We start from the raw sequence: 19107 nt of genomic DNA on the forward strand, positions 1-19107 counted from the left end.
CTTGGTGCGGTGCCAGAGCTCCACATTCCCAGCAGAGCGTGATGCAAGGCTTGGCGCAGCTCAGCAATCAGCACAACTGGCTCCTGCCAGGGTGTCCTGAGGACGTAGCTCCTCATGCAGAGCTCTGTGCCAGGGTGGTGGCAGGCTGCGAGGTGCTCGCATGCCTCTGGACACAGGCTGTTCCAGCTCAGCCATGGAGCCCAGCGCTGAGGGCACCGCAGGAGTCTGTAGCTTCAGAGCTCCTGGCGTGCAAAGGAGCAGGAGAAGATGCTTTCCGTTGCATCCGTGAAGCGGTTTCTGCCCACCCTGTAGCTGTGCTTTGGCTGCAGCCAGAGCAAGGACGGTGGCAGGAGGGGACTGTCCCTACACTGACACCAGGTTGGGGTACTGTAGCCTGCAGGAAGGCATCATTGTGTGCTTCTGCTCTTTCGCCACCCCCCTCCCTGCTGTCCCTTCCCTTGTCCCATTCTTTGGCACCTCTGGCTCAGGGCAATGATGGAGGCTGGTGGGTTTGGATGCAGCGAATTGTTTCAGGGTTGCAGCAGAAACAGGGAAATTATTTGGGGAAACCCGAGCTGGGGTGGATCATGGCCTTCCAAGCTGATCGACCGAGCCTGCCTGCTCCCACGCGCTGAGCTTTGCTTCCCTTTGCCGCAGAGGAGAGGGATTTAGCATCTGGAGAGTGGTTCAGATGGGACCAGGGAGGTCTTTGATGTTCGGCTGTTTAGTCACAAGGCCTTTGTGTCTGAACACAGCTGGACTCAAACAGTGGGGGACTGTGTGCCTGGGCTGTACCTGCACCCAGGGTCTCTCAGCTCTCCTTCCCTGCTCGGACATGCCCTGCACCGCTCCCCTGCCCACATAGTTTAGATTCTTTGGCACCTCTGGCTCAGGACAATGATGCAGCCTGGTGGGTTTGGATGCAGCAAATTGTTTCAGGATGGATCTGAGGTTTTTCTACATCCTGGATGAGGTGGGATTGACGCAGGTTCGGTGACGTTTCATCCAGCTCCCAAATCGACCTGGTTTCCTTCCTGGCAGAAGAGCTGCTGCTGGCCTGGAGCACTGTGTGAAGCTGCAGGACGAGTCAGGCTGCTCTGGGCACGTGTCATCACCCCCATCTCCGCCTGCAAGTCTGGGATGTTTCTAACTACCCAAATCCAGGAGGGAGCTGCAGTGCTGCATGGGTCTTCCCTACTTGAGAGGATGTTTGGATGTGACCCACCGCTCCACCGTTTCCATCCTCTCTCCCTGTACGTCCCAAGGACCCTTCTGTCCCTTTGGACAAGCCATGCACACAGGGGCACAGGGGACTCTGGTGAGAGTCACTAGGCAGTTGATCCCATCTCTGGGTCATGGCTGTAAGGATGCCCGAGTCTGCATTTCTTGGAGAGCAGTGATCCATTTCAAATGAAGCAATCAAGACATTCTTCAGCTTTTGGAAAGAAAAAGACATTCTTTTCAAGACAGATTTATTTGCCAAAGTGTCTGCAGGGCAAGTGGCAGCCTTTCATGGGGGTCAGGGTTCACCCCTGAAGTCCCTGTCAGGAAAAGCAGCAGCTCTCCACGTCTCAAGGGCTGCTTCTCTTTGCTGTGACGACTGCTATGAAGGAAAGAGAAAACTGACAGCATATCATCTTTGTAATCTTACAGCCCCACTGTGCTTAAATCCCATGTCTCCTGATCACCCTGCAGCTGGGAAATCATGGATCCGCTGGATCTGGATCCAGCGTGATCACGAGATCTTATCTGCCAAATTAGAGCATGAGAAGGTGTTTCTGGACAGCTCTGTGCTTTCGCTGGAGGCTGAGGGACAGCCTGTCCCAGACTTGCAGTTAGACCAAGCAGGCTCTAACGCACAGCAGGCTGGATATCTACCAGCTTAGGGTTTGTGCCAGCGGCTGCAGCGTTTTTGACCCAAGCCCAGACTTAGCCTCACACTGCATCCTGGTGTTGCCTTTGAATCGGTGCTTTGGATGGGTTGCTGAGGGCAGGATGTGGCCCATGTGTGGCACTGCTTCCCCAGCCAGGTAATGAGCCAGATATGTCCAGTTTGACACCCCAGAGCCGACACAGGCCTGCTCCCTCCTCACTCTCCGCAGCTCTGCCCTCCTCCTGCGACTCCGCCAGACCCGCGGTCCCGCTCTGTACGGGGGGGCAGCAGACCTGGGCAAGCCTGGCCCCTCCATGGGTGTCCTCTCATCCATCCTCACCAGTTCCAGACCTTAAAACTCTGGCCCTGGTAGTCCCACTGCATCGCCCATCACCAGACCCGAATTTGCTTTGTGCAGGGAAATAATTAATAACCAGCGATGTGCTGGACCAGTGGGCACAGTCCCCAGTGCTGGAGATTTATTCACGGGCTCGGACATGCTATGCACAGAAATAAAAGGGACTGCTCATGCGAGGAAAGGGCTGCTTCGTCCTCGTTCCTGCCCCCGAGGACAGAGCTGGCATCACCGGCAGCCCGGGATGGTGTTCGGCACTTCGCCAAGGTTCCTCCTGGAAACCAAAGCCCTCCTCTCCCCGAACGCATCCTTCTCGCTGACCGCACAGCAGGGCGAGGGCAAGGGCTTGCGCTCAGCTTTCCAGGGCCAATGTGTTCTTTGCAGACGTCGCTAATTCATGGGTAACCAGCTAATTGGGCATGGGTGGCATCAGCATTTTAATCAGCTGGAGTTTATTAGCATCTCTATGGCCCTGAATGCAGTCCTATAAAATCAGTCGTCTTTAATACTAGAGCTAGGGTAATTTCTTTGCTGCTGGCGTTCTGACGTTCCAAATCCTCGTCAGACTCTATGTTCTGCCTGATTTAATATCGCAACACGGTCCGAATTCCCGTAACCCCAGCCTGCCCGAGGTGTGTGAACGCGCCGTGTCCTCAGAGGGTATTTCAGCGCGGCGTGCCTGCCCTTCGGCAAGCTCTCCTTGGCAAAGGCCCCACGTCGCAGCCCGTGGGTGCCGTGGACAGCTCTGCTGCCGATTCCCTCGTCCTCCCGACACCTCTGTCCGTCTGATTCCCTCGTCCTCCGTCTGTCCGTCCGGCGGACAGCTGGTGGGCCCTTCCCCACGCTCAGTGGCACAGCCAGCCCCCGCAGGGCTCCTGGACACCGACTCATTGACACACTCCCCCTACTTCATTTTTGCTCTTTTACAACTGGCCAGGGCCTGGGACATGCTTGATGTCGGGGGGTATAAAGTTTATTTTTCGGCTTATATTTAGGACTCTCAGGAATGCATTGCTGGGGAGCCCCGAGGGACCGCTGCTGCGAGCAGACACTGCTCGGGACGCCTCTTCTCTACTCTACAGCTGTCAGAAAACCAGAGCGGGATCCTTTCCCTCTCCACAGCCGCCAATGCCCTCCCCCCGGCTGCCGCTCCCCGCCGCTCCTTTCGCCGGGCCCTCGGCCAGCAACATGGCTACCCACGCCCCTCACGGCAGCTCGCCGCCCACGGGACGTCTCATAGGACAGCCGCGCTGCCCATCAAACGATCGGCGACGCTGAGGTGTTGGGGGCCGCACGGGGCGGGGCAAACGCTGTATCGCCATAGGCTGTCGGGAGAGGCCCCACCCCCGCTTGGGTTGCCTAGCTACCGGAGGACTCTTGCGGCGGCCGGCTGGGCCCGGTGTCCGGGCCGGGGGCGGTGGCGAGCGGGGCCGGGACCGGACCGCGACAGAACCGGGACCGGCACCGGCACCGAGTGAGCTGCGGGGACTGGAGGCAGCCTGGGACCGACATCTCCCGGGAGCCGATCCCTGAGATACACCCGACCCTCCGGGATCCCCCCCTGGGCCGCTGTCCCTCCAGGCCCCGGGCCTCTCCTCAGACGCCTCCCGGGATCCTCCTTACCCTCACACGGGGGGTCCTCCCCACCGGGAATCCACCCCCCGAGCGCTGACTCTCCCATAACCGGGGGATCCCTGGGTTCCCCTGGTGCCCCCAGACCCACACCGAGGGGACCCTTCACTCCCTGTCAGCCTCCCCCACACAGCTGCCCCTTGCCCCCTCCTCTTGCCCTCGTCCCCGTCAGCGCAGCCCCTCCAGGCACCCAGATCCCCTCTCCCACCTCTGGCAGTGCCAGACCTGGAAGGATGGAGGTGCGTGTTTCGCACCGGCAGCCCTGCGCTTCCCTCCAAGGTGGCCCCTCTCCACACACCTCTAGGGATTGCAGAGCTGCAATGCGTGCTTCTCCGCCTCCGCTGCTACTTAGAAGCAGTTGGGAGCTTTCTCCCCATCCCACCACCCTTCAAAGTCAGGAGTCCATTACTCTCTTCCCTTCCCGTGGGTGTTTGACAGCCTCTCTGGGATAGAGACCGGTTCTGATGCACGACCCCATGTCCTGACCCTGTGCCCAGACCCAGGGAGAACTCTGGAGTAATCTGAAACGCCCAGGTTTTCCCAAATTACGCTGTTTCTCTAATGCTGTCACCATGCTTTCCTTTTAGAGATAAAATCCAAGTGAGAAGAATATGTGACAGCAGCAGCAGAGGGACCTTGATATTCTTTGACTGAGTAAGAGGTGTCGTGTCCTTTCTAGACCTCAAAACGCTCAACTCACAAGTGTTTAACTGAAGCCATGGCAGCAGGGGATCCAGCTGTATTCCGAGTATCACTTCAGGACGTGAAGCAAAGAAAGAAGCCCTTGGGGAAGGGCTTGGCAACTCCAGAGAAGGCAATGATCACTTTAGATGCCATGAAGGCATTAGATCCATGTCAGTTAAAACCCGATAGCATGGAGACGGAAAGAATCATAACCGTCTTGGATGAGACAATTGCCAAGCTGGAGATGAGCAGTTTGATCCCACGTATTATTGACTCTCTGGACAGGTTTGCTGATGTGCTGGGACCTGAGATCACAAACAACCTGATCGAGCACCAAAAGCTTTCAAACGAAATGGAGCACCTGCTTGCCAGCTCGGAAGAAGAGGACACCATGAGAGCTGAGGAACAACAGGGTTGTCTCTGCTTGCTAGAGCAACGTCTGAAATGTTCTGTTAGAAATGTCCTGAGACTCTTACTGGCCAACCCTTCGCTTTGCCAGGCTCTGAAATATGAAGCCTGGGCGAGAGAGTCACCAGCTGAAGTGTTTATCAAAGCCTTTGGGGAGTTCAGGAATTTCATGCTTGAGAGACTCCTGACTAGTCCCGTGGAAGAAGAAGAAAAGATTCAGTTCATGGAAGACATCTCCCTCCAGATTAAGAAAAACGCTGAAGCAGTCACAGCTTTACAGGCAGAACTGGCAGCAGCAATCCGGACTCGAGAGGAGGAGGTATGATATTGTGGGAATATGTTTTCCAACAAAGTGTTACTGAAGCAAAACTTTGGTAAGCTAAAAAACGATCCCTTTCTTGCAGTTACGAAAGAGGAAGTTCCAGAAATGATTTCTAAACCAGATCCTGTATTTAAAGACACTATTTTAATTGCAAAATATAATAAAAAATGCTTATTGCATGCTTGATATTTTTAAACTTGAATTTGGCATGTTTTGAACCTGTTCTCATCGGCCAACTTGAATGCCACAAGTCACCGAGTTTAAAAAGGAGCTGCAGGACAGGCACAAATTGCTGCGGTAGTGTTTTGGCAGGGCTACAGTGCCAGCTGCCAGCGCAAGACTTCATTCACTGCTGATGAAATGATGAAAAGTCATTCCGGGGAGAGATTGCTCTGATTAAAATCCATTTTTAATATCTGCTCTGTCTTCACTCTTGCTTAAAACCAACATTTCTGTGACTTCCAACTCTGTAATACTAGCTGCCTTAGAGCATTTGTGATTAATATGTGATTATAAGAATTCTTCATTTTTTCAGTGAAGGCAACTGAGGTGCAGATAAATGAATGGGAATTTCCCAGGCTCTTTCTGTGAGTCCGTGGGCTGTGCCAGCATCTAAGCCCCTGAACGCCTGACAAGCAATCCTTTGTTTTTTACATATGCTTTTCTTTCTCCTTCCTGCAAGAGGGGTCGGGGGGAAGGTTTTGTCATGTGCTCGCTGCACTGAATGGTGCTAACGGAGACAAGGGCCTGCTTTCCCCATTTGCTCCGCTCCTTGGAGATCCGTGAATCGAGACACTTGAGATTTTTATGTGCAATTTGGCAGCTTGTCCAGGGCATCATGAATAAATCTGTTTCACTGGTCCCAGCTGAGGATTTCTTTCACAGGCAGCACACTGAGCTGCATCCCCCAGACAGTCACTCTGAGCCTAATCCAAAGCTCGAGGGAACCACGGGGCTCACTCCAGTGGCTCTGATTTTGGCTTTTCCTCATATGGCAGTGCCAGTGGGTCTCGGTATGGTTTGTTCGTTCTCGACCTTTATTAACAGATTCCCAGAGGAGCAGTGGGGGAAGGTTTCCAAAGCACCTTGTGTAAATCTAACTCTGTTTCCTGAACCAGCAGTGGCAGGTCCTTGTTGCTACCAGATCAGCAGGGTGTCTTCTTAGATCTCCTGCACCTTTGCAAGGGTGCCTTACTTCTCCTGCCCACTTATGCCTCCCTGGCATTTCTCGATGGTATTTCTTTCTCTTGTTTTCTGGGTCTAGATTCACAAGAAGGACAATGTGATCAAAGACCTCAAAACCAGCATGCAAGATCTGGCCAAAGTCTGCAAGGCTGGCATCCAGCAGATCAAGCAGGAAGGAGAAAAACAGCAAAAAGAGGAGCTGCAAGCCTCCCAGGCCAGGTGTGCCAGGCTACAGCAGGACGTTCAGCAGCTAGGAGCACAACTCAATGCACTTGTACTGGAGCATCGAGCATCAGAGCTGGCTCTCAGAAAGGTAAACGGGAGGAGAGCTCTAGAACAGGAGATTTAAAACCTTTTGTAGTGCTGTCAGGTCTGGCTGCTGGCTGCTGCAAGTAATTACTTGGTTCCTGCTAGTTCCTGGCAGGATGCACATGCTGTTTGTCAGAGTGTACCTGCTCTGTCCTCATGCTCTGCTGATTCCAGTGGAAAGCAACCCTGCAGCGACAGCAGGGAAGTAGCCTGCTCACAGGTCCTCCTCCTGCCCGCTGACTTAGCTCTGAAAACACCTCTACACAGCACTGTGACACTGCGTGCTAGAGAGGTTGTGGTCTAGTCAGAGTGCAGAGCAGCAAGGCTACTGGGCAAGGCATATGTTAAGAAACAAGGGATTTGGTGTAGGGTAAGCAGAGCAAACTTTATATAAAGCCATCTTTTAGAGTTCCTTGTAGTATTCAAGGTTGAGCGCAGCTGATCTTGGAAGCTAAGCAGTTCCTACTCTGTCTGGCACTTTGCTGAAGACACAAGCCAAGTAGTTGGGTTGAGTTGAATGAGGGGGAAATGTGATTTATCACAGTGCTGAGCAGATACAGAAGGAGGAAATAGGAGCAGCAGGCAGGCTCAGGCCTCTGTATCAACAGCTCTGTCCTGAGCAGAACATGCTGCTGACACAGAGCACAGAGAATCTGGAACTGGAAAAAGAGCATTTTTCCCCCTCATTTTGCTCCTACTGGGTATTTATTCCAAACAAGCACTGGCCTCCCACGGGCAGGACAGCACACACTGGTAATGGGGCATCTTTCACTCTTGCATTGGCCTTTGTAGAGCAAAGTGGCAGTAGGGCTGGGCGCTGACAAAGCATTAAGTGCAAGTTAGAGCCACAGTACAAAATCCCAAATCTACCCATTTACACCTCCTTTAACGGAGTGGCTTTACTGGGGAGTTTCTTCTGAGGCTGCAGGCCACTGCAGTATTTGTTGATGAGTTGCTCAGCTCATTCTAATGCTCAGGCAGACAGATTTACTGACCACAGAGGTCTCCTTTCCTCCTCCTTAGCACATTGTCTAGGCCCTGTGTGGCCCAAGATTGTACTTGTGGTCTAAATAGCTGAGGTCTGACCTCATGATGGCCTGGGAGCCCTTGGGACATCCTGGGTCAGTGTCATACAGGAAATCGTGTGGCACTTGTGATGGGCTCTAGCTGATCTTTCTCTTGATGATTCCACAGAGCACAGATAGAGCAGCTTGGGGTAAACTGCCCATACCTGGTTATACTGCATATAACAGTATAGCCACTGTTAAACTGTTTTACAGCTAAAAATATCTCTTCGTTTTAAAATATATCATCATTTGAGTACTTTCTGTCCCGCTTTCATGTTTAGCAGTTCTCTATTGCTTCAATTTTAGGGTGGTTGCCCCAATTTATCGATGACATGCCACATTCCATCAGACATGTTCACTTCCTACTGCAGAATGCACCTTTCAGATGCGTTTCAATCCCCCAGCTCCATGCTGTAAACCAAATAAGGCCCTTTTTGGCCTCAGGTAATGTCCCACGAGAATCCCTAAACCAAGGCAGAAAAAAATATGCGTCAGCTGAAGGAAGCTTGCCACAAGGAGGAGGTGTTATACTCAATATAATGATGCTGGGGCTCAAAGCTACACTGTTTCCTAACTCAGGCTACTTTTTACCAGGCTTCAGGTGCCTGCAAGGAACCTATCTTGCTTTGTGTTTCAGAGGAAGTGCAGAGTGGAGACGGAAATTGTGAACTGGATCCAGAAATATGACACAGACATGGGAGAAAAGCAGGTATCCACTTTGAAGTGCTTTGCTCTCCCATGAGGTGATATGTTCAGGTAGATTCCTGTCCAAATGGACACGTGGCTCTTACACAGGAGGCTGTGGAAGTGAGGGGCAGTTCTCCAGACTCAGTGGACCTCAGACATGCCCACCTGATGCTAGGGAACAGGTTTTTCAGTTTTGCTTCAATCCTCAATCCTGTTGGCCCTACCTGGTGTCCAAATCATGCTCCTGTTTCTGCTGTCCCCCTTGAGAGTTGTGCTGAGTGCTAAGAAAATGAACAGCCTGCATACTGCTGCCTTGGCATCCAACTTAACCACAACAAGCTGAGAATCACATCAGCACCCCTCAACCTCATCTCTGAGAAGGCCCTAGTTGCTTTCCTGTTCTTGCCCTATTTATGGAAATGGATAAAGCTACTGGATTACTAACAAAGCAAAAGGTAGGGAGGGGCCTAGAAGCTGGCTGCTAATTGTAAGAAATGATCCCCCCTTGTCAGATGTTTAACAATGTGATTATTCTGGTTTCCTGTCTGCGGGGTGGCTGGAGCACCATGTCATGGCAGGTTTGGGGCAAAACTTGCTAAGGCAGACACACATCCACACTGTGGTTCTCCTAACCTTCCACCTCCATGTGGCTTCCTCAAAGGCATTAGAAAAGCCATAAACTGCTGCTGAGCTTGGAAGTACAGCAACACCATTAAAACTACCTGTCCTTGGCCTTTTCCAAGCTGACACGGTCTGGCTCTTCTCATGCTTTCAACAGCGTACAGCATATCAGCTGGGCTTCAGTGCCACTCATCTAAATGGCTTCTTAGCAAAGTTGTTAGCTCAGGCTCAGCCTTACCCAAACTGCAGTGATACGTCTTTTTGCACAGAGCATCTGCAGGAGGGGCTCGGACCTGCCTTTGTCGTTACCTGGTGAGAGTTGCCAGCTGAGGGTGGATGCTGTTTGCAACACAGGGAGAATTATGAGAGTATTTTTCAGAGGAGCATGAAGATAGTAGGACCTGGCATCTCGTGAAATTCCCCGAGTACTGGGTACATGCCTCCTTTTTGAGTCCCTTTGGAAAGGCTCAGCTCAGCTCCCAGTCATGGTTCTGCCTGGATTCAGGATGGGTTTAAGAACTCTTACCTAGGGATGTACAGGGAAAAGCTACTGAATGTTCCTAAAATTGCTGTATCTGGATTCTGCTGTCTTACTAGGCTGAGTATGAGGATGTTAATGCTGCCTACACTGAGGAGAAGGCCCAGCTGTCCCTGCTGATGGAGAAACGTGCTGTGCTTCTCCAGGAGTATTCTCAGATTGAGGAGGAGCGCAGGATATGCCAGGAGAAGAAGGAGCAGGCTTTGAAGGAATTCACCACCATGACCCTTGCTGCCACCCGCATCCAGGCCTTCTGGAGAGGCTACTTGGTCCGGTCCCTCTTCAAATCAAAAAGGAAGAAGAAGAAGGGCAAGGGCAAGAAGACTAAGAAATAAAGCACAAAATCTATTGTCTCTCCTCCTGGCAAAGCTGCTGACTCCACTGGGACTGAGCTCTTCCAGATAAAAGCATTAGATTTGAGAGAGCATTTGCATTACTGCCCAAGCTCTCCAGGGCTGGGGCTGCCTCTCATAGTTGGAATCTATCGAAGCAGTGGTGTGAAGGCATGCCTCACCATTTTAGGTTCGGCTTTGCTACCTCTCTGCAAGGAGGAGGATGTCTAGCCCAGATCCTCAGGCTTGGAGCCAAGTGTGCTCGCTGGAGAGGTTTCCAGGGCCGGTGTCAGGGGCTGGGGGAGCCCCTTCACCCACACCTCAGCCCGCTGCTGCTCATCGCATGGCCAGCCCCAGCCCTGCATCTCCCAGCTCAGCCTCAAACCGGCCGCTCCGTGCTGACGGCGCTTGTTCACCAGACCTTGACTCGCTGCTTGCCGCCAGCCTGCTGGAACCCTTTAAGTGCTGTGGGGTTCCCCATGGGCCTCGTGCCACCCCTCCCGCTCCCCCTTCCAGCACAGCAGCCCAGCCTCCCTGCTCTGTGCTGGGTCCACGGCCCAGCTGTCACACAAGACGGAGATGGTTGGTCCCAAGGTCACGTTCACCGCCTGTGCCCACGAGTCCCCTGTGAGACCCTGGCAAAGGCTGGCGGGAGCTCTCGGTTTGGGCTGCCTGTGCTGGCGGGACTGCCGTGAGCGAGCAGGCAGAGGTGCACGTGCAGGTGATGGGCGAGCAGTAATGCGATCAGGGAGGATCAAAGCAGATTAGAGAGATCAGAGAAAGGCGATCCCCCCTGCCCAGGGACTGGGAGGGTGTGTGGGGGGGGGACATGAAGGGAAGGGGCCTGGGTGGACGTGGGGACGCCTGGCAGGGCAGCGTCTGCCACAGGTCCCCGTGGCGCTTTGCTGGGCTCGCTGTGGAGAGGGATCCCCCCTCAGACATGACCCAGATAATAAAAAACAGGACGGTGGGCTGGCGCGGGGGGAAGCAGGCGAGGGGGACAGGGCTTTTCCTCGCGGCGAGGCAGGCGGCACCAAGAAGAAGGATTTTTATGTGAGCTCTGACAGCACCTTCCCCCGGCCCGGCACTGCCGGCCCTCGTGCTGGCCCCTCTGCCCCACACATGCTCACGTAGCGATCTCGTAGGTTTTCCGTGTTTTCTTGCTGGTTTGCATTCTTCCCCAGGTCATCCTTTTCTTAAAACAGCTTTAAGAGTGGGTTTTTTCAGTGTTTTTGTTGGAGCGATGGCACAACAACCGTGGCGGGCCACGGGGCTCCTCTGGGCCGCATAACACCCCCCCCCGCTCTCCAGAGCTTTCTCTGATGCTCCGCCAAAGCACCGACTGCTCGGTCGCCGTCGCAGCCCGTCTGTAAAAGGAGGGCTCGGCGCAGTAAAGTCACGATATCCCCCGTGTCGGCGGGGTCGCGAAATGGCGGCGGGGGGGGGGGGGGGGGGTGGTGTCAAAATGGCGGGGGGGGGGGCGGCGGGCTTTTCCCACCCCACCGCCAGGGGGCGCCCGCGCCGCGCCGCCGCCTCACGTGCCTCTCCTCGCCCGCCCCCGCCCGCCCCCCCCCCGCACAGTCACGTGGGTCGCGGCGCCGCCCCCCGCGCCGGTGCCCGGCGGAGCGGAGCGGGGCGGCGGGAGCGGAGCCGTCGGGACGGGCCGCGCCGCCTCCGCGGGGTCTATGGGGAAGGCGGCCGCGCTCTGCGGCGGCGGCGGCGGCAACGGCAGCAACAGCACCCGCGGGTTGGTCTCTCTCCTCAGCGCCGTCCCTTGCTTGGCTTGCCAGGAGCTGCCGGCCATGAGCGCGGAGCCGGGGGGACGGGGCGGCGGGGGACCGGCGGGGGGACCGCCCGCCGCCCCGGGCTCTGACACCTACAAGGGCTGGCTCTTCAAGTGGACCAACTACCTGAAGGGCTACCAGCGCCGCTGGTTCGTGCTCAGCAACGGGCTCCTCAGCTACTACAGGTACCGGAGACGGGGGCGGGGAACGGGTCGGTACCGGGCCGGGCCTGCTGCGGCGGGTGCGGTGTCCTTCGGCTGCCCGGGCCGGGTACACCGGTGCCAGCCCCGCCAGGCGCCGGCAGGTGCCTCAGGTGTCGGGGTGGACGAGGCGCGGCCGGCCGGCGGGGAGCACCCCGCGGGGTCTGCGCTTTTGCGGAACGAAAATCCCTTCGGTTTGGGAACCGAGTTGGGTGTTTTTGGTGGTTCCCTCCCTCCCTTTTTAAAGCAAAACTCGGGTTTTGATCTCTCAGTGCCGTGGAGAGGAGCCGGCCCGCTGATCTCCCATCCCTCCGCCTCCCGCTGCAGCAGCCACAACTGCTACAACTACCCTTAAAGCCAAAATCATAAGCCTTCTAACCAAAAAAACCCCCAAACCTCAAACCAAAAAACCCTTCTCGCCTAAAATTGATTTGCTTTTGTAACTTGCTTCTGCACCTTTCCTGTTTTTTTTTTTTTTTTTTTTTTTTTTTGCCAGGCAGGAGACTAGAGGCTGCAAATAATTCCAGTAGCCGTGCGTGTAAATGCAAGCGCTGCGGCAGCTGTGTCCGAGGGGAAAGGATGGCCTGGGATGTTGTGCTCCGGGAGGCAGCCGAGGCAGGAGGCTGTGTTATTGGAGGAAGGAAGGAAGTTATAGCACTTAGCGGTGACTCAAAAGTCTTGCCTGGCTTTCTTTGCTGTCTAACGTGATGGTTTTTGTACAGGCAGGCTGTAGGTTCGGTGAGGAGGGTATCAGACATGGGGATGGGAGGCTGCGAGGTTTGATCCGAAGTGATGTTGTTTTAGTAGGTTCTCTTGTGTTTCTTGTATCAGTTGAGCGGTAAAAATACAGGCGTAGGGTGTTGTAGGATTTTGGTGGTTTTATCCTTTAGGAAGGGTCATGTTTATTCTTGTCACTGGGAAGCCAAGTGCTCTGTCACCTTCAGTATTGTGGAGTATATGTTGGCTGTATGTGAGGACATGGAGAGGATACCAGATATTAAAGATGGTTAGAGCTTTATAAAATAGTACATCTTTAAAGTCCCAAACCCCGTGAGTGAGGACTTCTCTTTAAAGGGCAGGCAAAAGCTGTTTTTCCTCCTCACACAAAGTTCATCTTCTCAGCTACAGCTGATGACACGTAGCCTGAAGGAGATCCCTGAGCTTCAGCTCACTGTCAGGTGTTAATATAAACTCCTCCAGCTCTAAAGAGAGATTGGGAACCTGGGTCCTGGGGTCGGACTGTGCCAGGTAACAGGTCAGAAGTTCAATGGTGTGTTTATCTACTTGGAGTTGTTTAAACCCCCCCCCCCCCAAAACTCAAACCAAACAAAAATGTTCTGTAATGAACACCCCTGTAAGAATGTAGTTACCTCTCAGTAATTCAGCTAATTTACTTGTAATCCTTTCTGGTATGCTTATGCTCTTTAACTCCAGTTCAGATCTGGACCAGCAGAGCTATGCAGCTTGAAAAGGTTGTTGAAGTTTAGTGCTCCACTTGTAGCCATGTCAGGGTATTTTTTTTCTGTATTGGTGCCAAATCTGTCATAGGCAAACAAGTGGTTTTCTTCAACAATTATTTTAGATCGGAACAAGTGGGTTTATTTTAAGACAATTTGATCTGTTTTAGGCTGAAACAACAAACAAAAACACCCCAGGAAATTGAGCAGCACGTGAAGCAGTTGAAACTGCTTTACTTTGTGGAGCTTTCAGCCAGTGCAGACCCGCAGCAGCTGTTTGGGAAAATTGATGCTGAAGGTTTTTTGTGCCCCCTTTTCGTCATTGGGCTCGATGAGAACTGAGTTAATTTGGTTGTGAGTCAGGAGTACAAAAATATAGTACAGAACACGTGGTAAAGTTTTTCTTAAATGGAAAAAAGCCTCCATGATACTCTTCAAAACCAATGCTCTTAAGTAACAGCCATGCCAACCCATCAAGTATCAGCTCCAATTGCTCATCGCATAGCGCTCCTGTGAGACAGTCTGGGGTAAACTGGCATTTTTATTTTAATACTACTTCTAGCTAACTGACAGGAGCAAGGAAGCTCCAGGTATCAGGTGGTGCTTTTTCATTGACCTTCTCTATGTGAGCAGACTGCTGGGCAACATGTGGACTGCTGCTTGTTTGACTTCTATGCAGAGAATTTAAGAAATAACTTCTATAGAGGTCTCTTGCTATTCTGTGAGCCACGTGTCTTAGTTTCTGCTGGGCCTTTGTGCTCATCCCAGCTCTGAAGGTGCATGCCAGAATTTGCTGCTAAGGGCTTTGCAGGTTAAATCGTGCCCTTGCAGGTGAATTGCTGTGCTCTCCTTTTCTCCATGGCTTTTGATGCCTTTGTAGCTTGAGTTTGGAAGGTGGTCGCCCTGGTACACAACCTGGATGATTTAGCTGTTGACTGTTCAGGACTAGCTTGATAGAAACTTCATTTTTCTTGTGCACTAAAATCATCTTAATTGGAAAAACTGCACCGTGATGCCCAAGTGGCCTCCTCTTGTGTATTGATTTAGTTCCAGATTGAAGCTTTTCGTTTCATTTGAATTTCCTGCTGCTTGCCATTTAGCTTGCTTTAAAAAAAACAGCCTGTCACATTGCCTGGTGGTGATTCCTGGTAGGTTTTTTGTTTGTAGAGTTGAGCTCTTAAAATCTTGCGCGGCCTCTTGGGAGCTCCCGTTGTAATGGTGTGTGGGTGGGCGCAGTGCCATCCGGCAGGAGCTGCTCGGTGGGGTTTTCTTGGGTAGCCAGGTGCAATGCCTGTTTTCCACTCGGTTGGTTTCACAGGGACAGTTTGCTGAATTAAAGCTTTTAATTAGAGTATTCTTTCCAAATGGAGTATTTAAAGCCTCCTGTATCTTTGCTAAATCTATGAAGACATCAAGTCTTACTGCCAGCGAAGCTTCCCTGCAGATCGTGTGCTTTTGCTTCATATTCCCTACTCTGAACCTGTGGAAGATGATAACGGCCAAGTAATTCTTGAAGATTTCCTCTGTGGTACCCTCCTCTGGAGTGAGCAGTGTGGATTTAGGAACTTCCAGGAGTCACACAGCAAGATAGTTGGGCCATTTTAATTGCCCTTGATGGATTGTCCCTCTTAGGTTGTTTTTTGACCAAGTTTTCTGGCTGACTTGGGAATCTGCAGCACAAAGGCGATGCCTGTGTTGGAGGGCAGTTGACACAACTAGTCTACTTGACTTGCTAATGATCAAAACTCTCTTTCTAAACTACTCTGGCAGGCTGCCACTTATAGATTCATCATTATCTATAATTAGCGTGTCTGTACAGGAGAATCTAATCACCTTGAACAGATAAGTGTTTTCAAGGAGATTAGAGAGCATCTTTAGGTAAGTATTAATTCATCAAAGATTGGTATTGGCTGTTGTGATCGATGCTCCAGATGAGTGTTGTCTTCTCCGAGCAGCTTTCTCATATTTTGAAGAGCTTGAGTTTCATGTTGTCGCCTCTGTGGTTTTGGTCCATAGCCCGTTATTCATGGGTTAGGTGTCTGAAGAGCCTTCAGCAGTACTCTCTGTGGTCACAGGATGTAACAGCTAAAGCAGTGCCAAATAGGGAAGGAAAAAAATGTTTCATGCTGTGATTTGGTCATTGTGAAGTGAAAGGTTTCTCATCAGAAAGCAGCCTTAGCTCCCCTTGCTGGGTCTGCTCTTAGAGGAATGATGGGTGCCTGGGGCCGTTTAGCTGTCTTGTCTGTGTTATCCTGCAAAGGTGGAGGGCATGGGCAGCTCAGTTCCCTGGAAAAGCTGTGTTTCCCAGAGCAGCATTCTTCACTAGCTTTGTTTATGCAGCAGTTAACTCCTGGTTAGCATTGTAAGGTCTTGAGTACAACCTGGAGGGTTTTTTTCCTGCTTCTTGTACTTAGACTCCAGCTGAGAGCTGAGGTGGTGAGTTCAGGAAGGAGCTTGAAAACCGCTGCTGATACTAGAGATGTGGAGGAATTGAGGATTTCCAGAAGAGACCTCTGGGAGCCTCTGATCCAGTGCCCACTCAATGTGGGGCCACCCTGTGAGGTTGCTCAGGACCTTGAGCTGCTGAGGTTTGAATGTCTCCGAGGTATGAGATTACACAGCCTCTCTGGGCCCCGCTTCCAGTGTTCCACCACCCTCAGGGGAGGAAAATATGTTTCTTTATATTTAGCTTGTACATAATAAAATGAGGAGAGAGAGACACTCTCCTAGAATGATTTCTATAATGGCTTGTCCCTCTGCAGACATAGAAGTAGCTGGATGTCCTTGAATGTTTGTCATCCTTGGGGTGTTGGAGCACGCAGGTTTTAAGGACAGCCCTATGGCTTCATGGTGACTTTGAGCCGCTTGTTTTCAAACAAGCGTTTTAATAATTCGTGTTCCCAGTCATCTTGTTTTCACATGATACTCGCTTTATCCATATGGTGCTTTGCTGTTGATCACTGTTCACCGTTTGCCCATTTTTGAGGAAGCTCCTCTTCTGTGCTTTGTAACTGGGGACGCGGTGCTTGCACGGCTCCATCGGGGCACATCACGTCAGAGCAGCACTTGAGTGCTGCTGCGGTGTGAGATGAGCGATGCTCTTTCCCGGGCTGCTTGTTGCAGGCTTGACTGCTCTGCTCCCAGTTTAGTGCTGCGGTGGGGGAGTCAGGCTCACTTGACTCCAAACAGCAACTGCTGCTGACACTGCAGGAGAGCATGAGACACAGATCTTAGTCCTTAAGGGTGCTTTTGTCATGGCCTGATTATTAGCACTGTATGAGGATTTTTATATCTCTTCCTTCGGTTGTAGTATTCTGCCCAGTTTTGTTTGCTGGTTGCAAACAGCTAACAAGAGCTATGAACTATCTTGATACTTGATTTAAGATTATACGGGTAGAAATAAAGCACACTGGCCCAAATGCTTCATTTGATGAAATTGTAGCAGAAATAACTGGTTTGTCTTGTGCAGAATTTTGAGAGGGGCAATGCATTCTGGTTTTGTGTGGAACGACTGCAGCCTGTATTGCTGTCTCAAGGTCAATTGCACGGTGAACTTTCAGGTAGCATTGCTCACACTGCAATCTTAGCTCCTGGAGCTGTTTGCAGGTATGAAGCATATTTATGGGCTCAGCTGCTCGGATACTTATGGGAGAGTAAGATGCCTGTCACCCGTTTCTGGTCTCAATCGTTCCAGCTTTTGTTTCTGGAGAACATGTAGGTGTAGTGACGCCTTTGCTGTAGCCTTCCTCTGTTGTCCTCTGCAAGGGCAGGGGAAGGTCACTGCTCCAGCCCTGCCTTTCTCCCACACGTTGCTGGTAGCTGCTGCTCAGCTCTGCCTTTTGCAGCTGAGGGCTTGTGTGGGCTGGCTGCTGCTTTGTGACAACAGTGGCTTTGCTCACCTCTGAGAAATTGTCGTCAGCCTCCGGGTTGGTCTTCCTTCAGTGCGTGCTGCTGGGCGTGCTCGAGGAGCGATACGGCTGTCTGTTCTGGTCCAGGCGCGCAGAGGTGACTGGCATCACCTGCCTTTTGGCTGTAGCTCTTATGCCTGTCTTTTTCCAGGGTAATAGGTATTCAGCTCTGTCTTTTTCCAGGGTAATAGGTATTCAGCTCTGACTTCGCTTGCTCCAATTACAGGTTTAAATTTGTGCTTGCATGGTCTGTCATCCTCTGTACCCACAGTGAGTCACTGGTGAAGGAGCTGATCTTGTCAGAAGTAATGTGAGAAACCTGCTGTGTTTTTCCTTACAGTATCCCTTTTAACCTACCTGATTTCCTTCCGAAGAGTTTTCAGTCAGTGCAATGTGCAATGTTTAGAGCACTGCAACTCACTTCTGAATGACTCGGACTTTTGTTATCCATAGGTTGATTTTTATGTTGCAGCAAGTCAGACTGTTGAGCTTCTTTTCTGTGTTGTTTTGTGCTTACGTATAAATTGCATAGTAGCTAGGTAACTTAAGCGTGCAGTGATATCAGAGCCCTTTGCTTCTTGTAGGTCTCTTCCGATCTAGTGCTGATGGCCAACAACTCAGGTTGTCGCCCTGAAATGTGAGTTGTGCCAGCCTGCTATCTGGAGGGCAGGCGGCTCACTGTGCTGTAACATCCTGGAGATTTGTCCCCTAAATAGGATAGTGCTTCAAAACCTGAGCTAACTGGAGGTGTTACATTTCCCTTCAGGTCCTCATTATGCTGTTCAATTATTTTAATTGTTCCTATGGCACCTTGGCAGGGATCTTTCTACACTTTATATCAGCCTTTGTTTGGTTTCGATCAAAAAGCTTGTTTAATAATTAATTACTTAATATTTCTCTGTCTGACGACTGCAGGCTGGGCAGATGGAGTTAAAGTGAGAGGATGATGAAGCTGGATGTGCTTGTAGCTGTTGGGTCAGTGATTGCTGACTCACGCAGGCATGGGTGTGAGGATGTCAGTGCTGAGCCTTCAGGCTATGTACGAATCAACTTCAGAATTAAAAATGCAAATTGAAAGCATGGTACTACAGGCCAGTGGCACAATTTGATTGTCAGTGGCAGCACTGGGATAAAAGCAGAACAAATCTCCTCCTTCGTCCTGTTCCAGGCGCTTATACGATTCACTTCACCTTTGCAAGCATGGGCTCCTGGGAGTGCTGTTTTGAGATGTGGCTTGTTGCTCTCGGTCATCCCGGCCTCCCGCTGTCACCAGGTGATGTTGCTCATAACTGTATGACATTGATGTACAGCTGGGTTTGTTGGTGCTTGCAAGTTATGTCGTGCAGTTCACAGTGCTGACATGGGCAGCGATGAAATTTTTGCAGTGTGAGCAGTATTGACTGGCTTGCATGCATGTGTTAGAAATGCGTTGTCGCATGTGTTTGCCCTGCATCCAGCGGTCCTTCCTTTCACGCTAATTTGGGCCGAACTGTATTTCTATCAACTTTCCTGTTGTGGTGTTTTTTTTTTTTTTTTTTAAAATCTAACTCTTTAAGGATATTTCTGCTTTGAAATCACGACCGTATAGATGTATGTCCCTACCGTGACTCAGGGGGAGGTCCTTCCTTCCCTAAATATAGTCTTAATTCTCCAGATGAAGAGCACTGTCTGGGCACATGTAGCAGTTTAAAGCAGCTTCTGCAATGCATGTGAAGATAAATATGGTGAAGTGGGAGTCTGTGCCT

At 51.6% G+C, this 19107-nt stretch overlaps 2 protein-coding genes across 6 annotated transcripts in view; both read left to right on the forward strand.

The window, feature by feature from the left end:
* Positions 1-3437: 3437 nt before the first annotated feature.
* IQCD (IQ motif containing D) lies at positions 3438-10034 on the forward strand. 3 transcript variants are annotated; one of them, XM_030025574.1, is made up of 5 exons: positions 3438-3509; positions 4448-5271; positions 6539-6772; positions 8473-8544; positions 9741-10034. In XM_030025574.1, the coding sequence occupies exons 2-5, from the start codon at positions 4579-4581 to the stop codon at positions 10014-10016; spliced, it is 1275 nt and encodes a 424-aa protein (XP_029881434.1). In that variant the 5' UTR covers positions 3438-3509; positions 4448-4578; the 3' UTR covers positions 10017-10034. The 3 variants fall into 3 exon arrangements, with proteins under 3 accessions (XP_029881434.1, XP_029881433.1, XP_029881432.1); XM_030025573.1 differs by lacking the exon at positions 3438-3509 and adding an exon at positions 3609-3702; XM_030025572.1 differs by lacking the exon at positions 3438-3509 and adding an exon at positions 3638-4099.
* A 1598-nt stretch (positions 10035-11632) lies between these two features.
* Positions 11633-19107, forward strand: part of OSBP2 (oxysterol binding protein 2) — a 126331-nt gene continuing 118856 nt past the window's right edge. For 2 of the 3 annotated variants that reach the window (XM_030024882.2, XM_030024883.2), the window contains exon 1: positions 11633-11982. In XM_030024882.2, coding sequence (XP_029880742.1) covers positions 11699-11982 — 284 coding nt within the window. In that variant the 5' untranslated portion in view covers positions 11633-11698. Of the gene's footprint in view, positions 11983-18617; positions 18636-19107 lie in introns of those variants that run through there. The other variant, XM_041125787.1, reaches the window with a different exon arrangement.

This window comes from Aquila chrysaetos, chromosome 9 (genome assembly GCF_900496995.4).
Source record: "Aquila chrysaetos chrysaetos chromosome 9, bAquChr1.4, whole genome shotgun sequence".
In the NCBI taxonomy this organism is placed as follows: domain Eukaryota; kingdom Metazoa; phylum Chordata; class Aves; order Accipitriformes; family Accipitridae; genus Aquila; species Aquila chrysaetos.

What these genes read in the sequence shown, in the direction of transcription:
- IQCD (XM_030025574.1), top strand. Translation starts at nt 4,579, where the DNA reads ATGGCAGCAGGGGATCCAGCTGTATTCCGAGTATCACTTCAGGACGTG. An exon ending in CAGAGCTGGCTCTCAGAAAG is followed by an intron (nt 6,773 to 8,472) that starts GTAAACGGGAGG and finishes TTTGTGTTTCAG; the next exon opens with AGGAAGTGCAGAGTGGAGAC. An exon ending in CAGACATGGGAGAAAAGCAG is followed by an intron (nt 8,545 to 9,740) that starts GTATCCACTTTG and finishes CTGTCTTACTAG; the next exon opens with GCTGAGTATGAGGATGTTAA.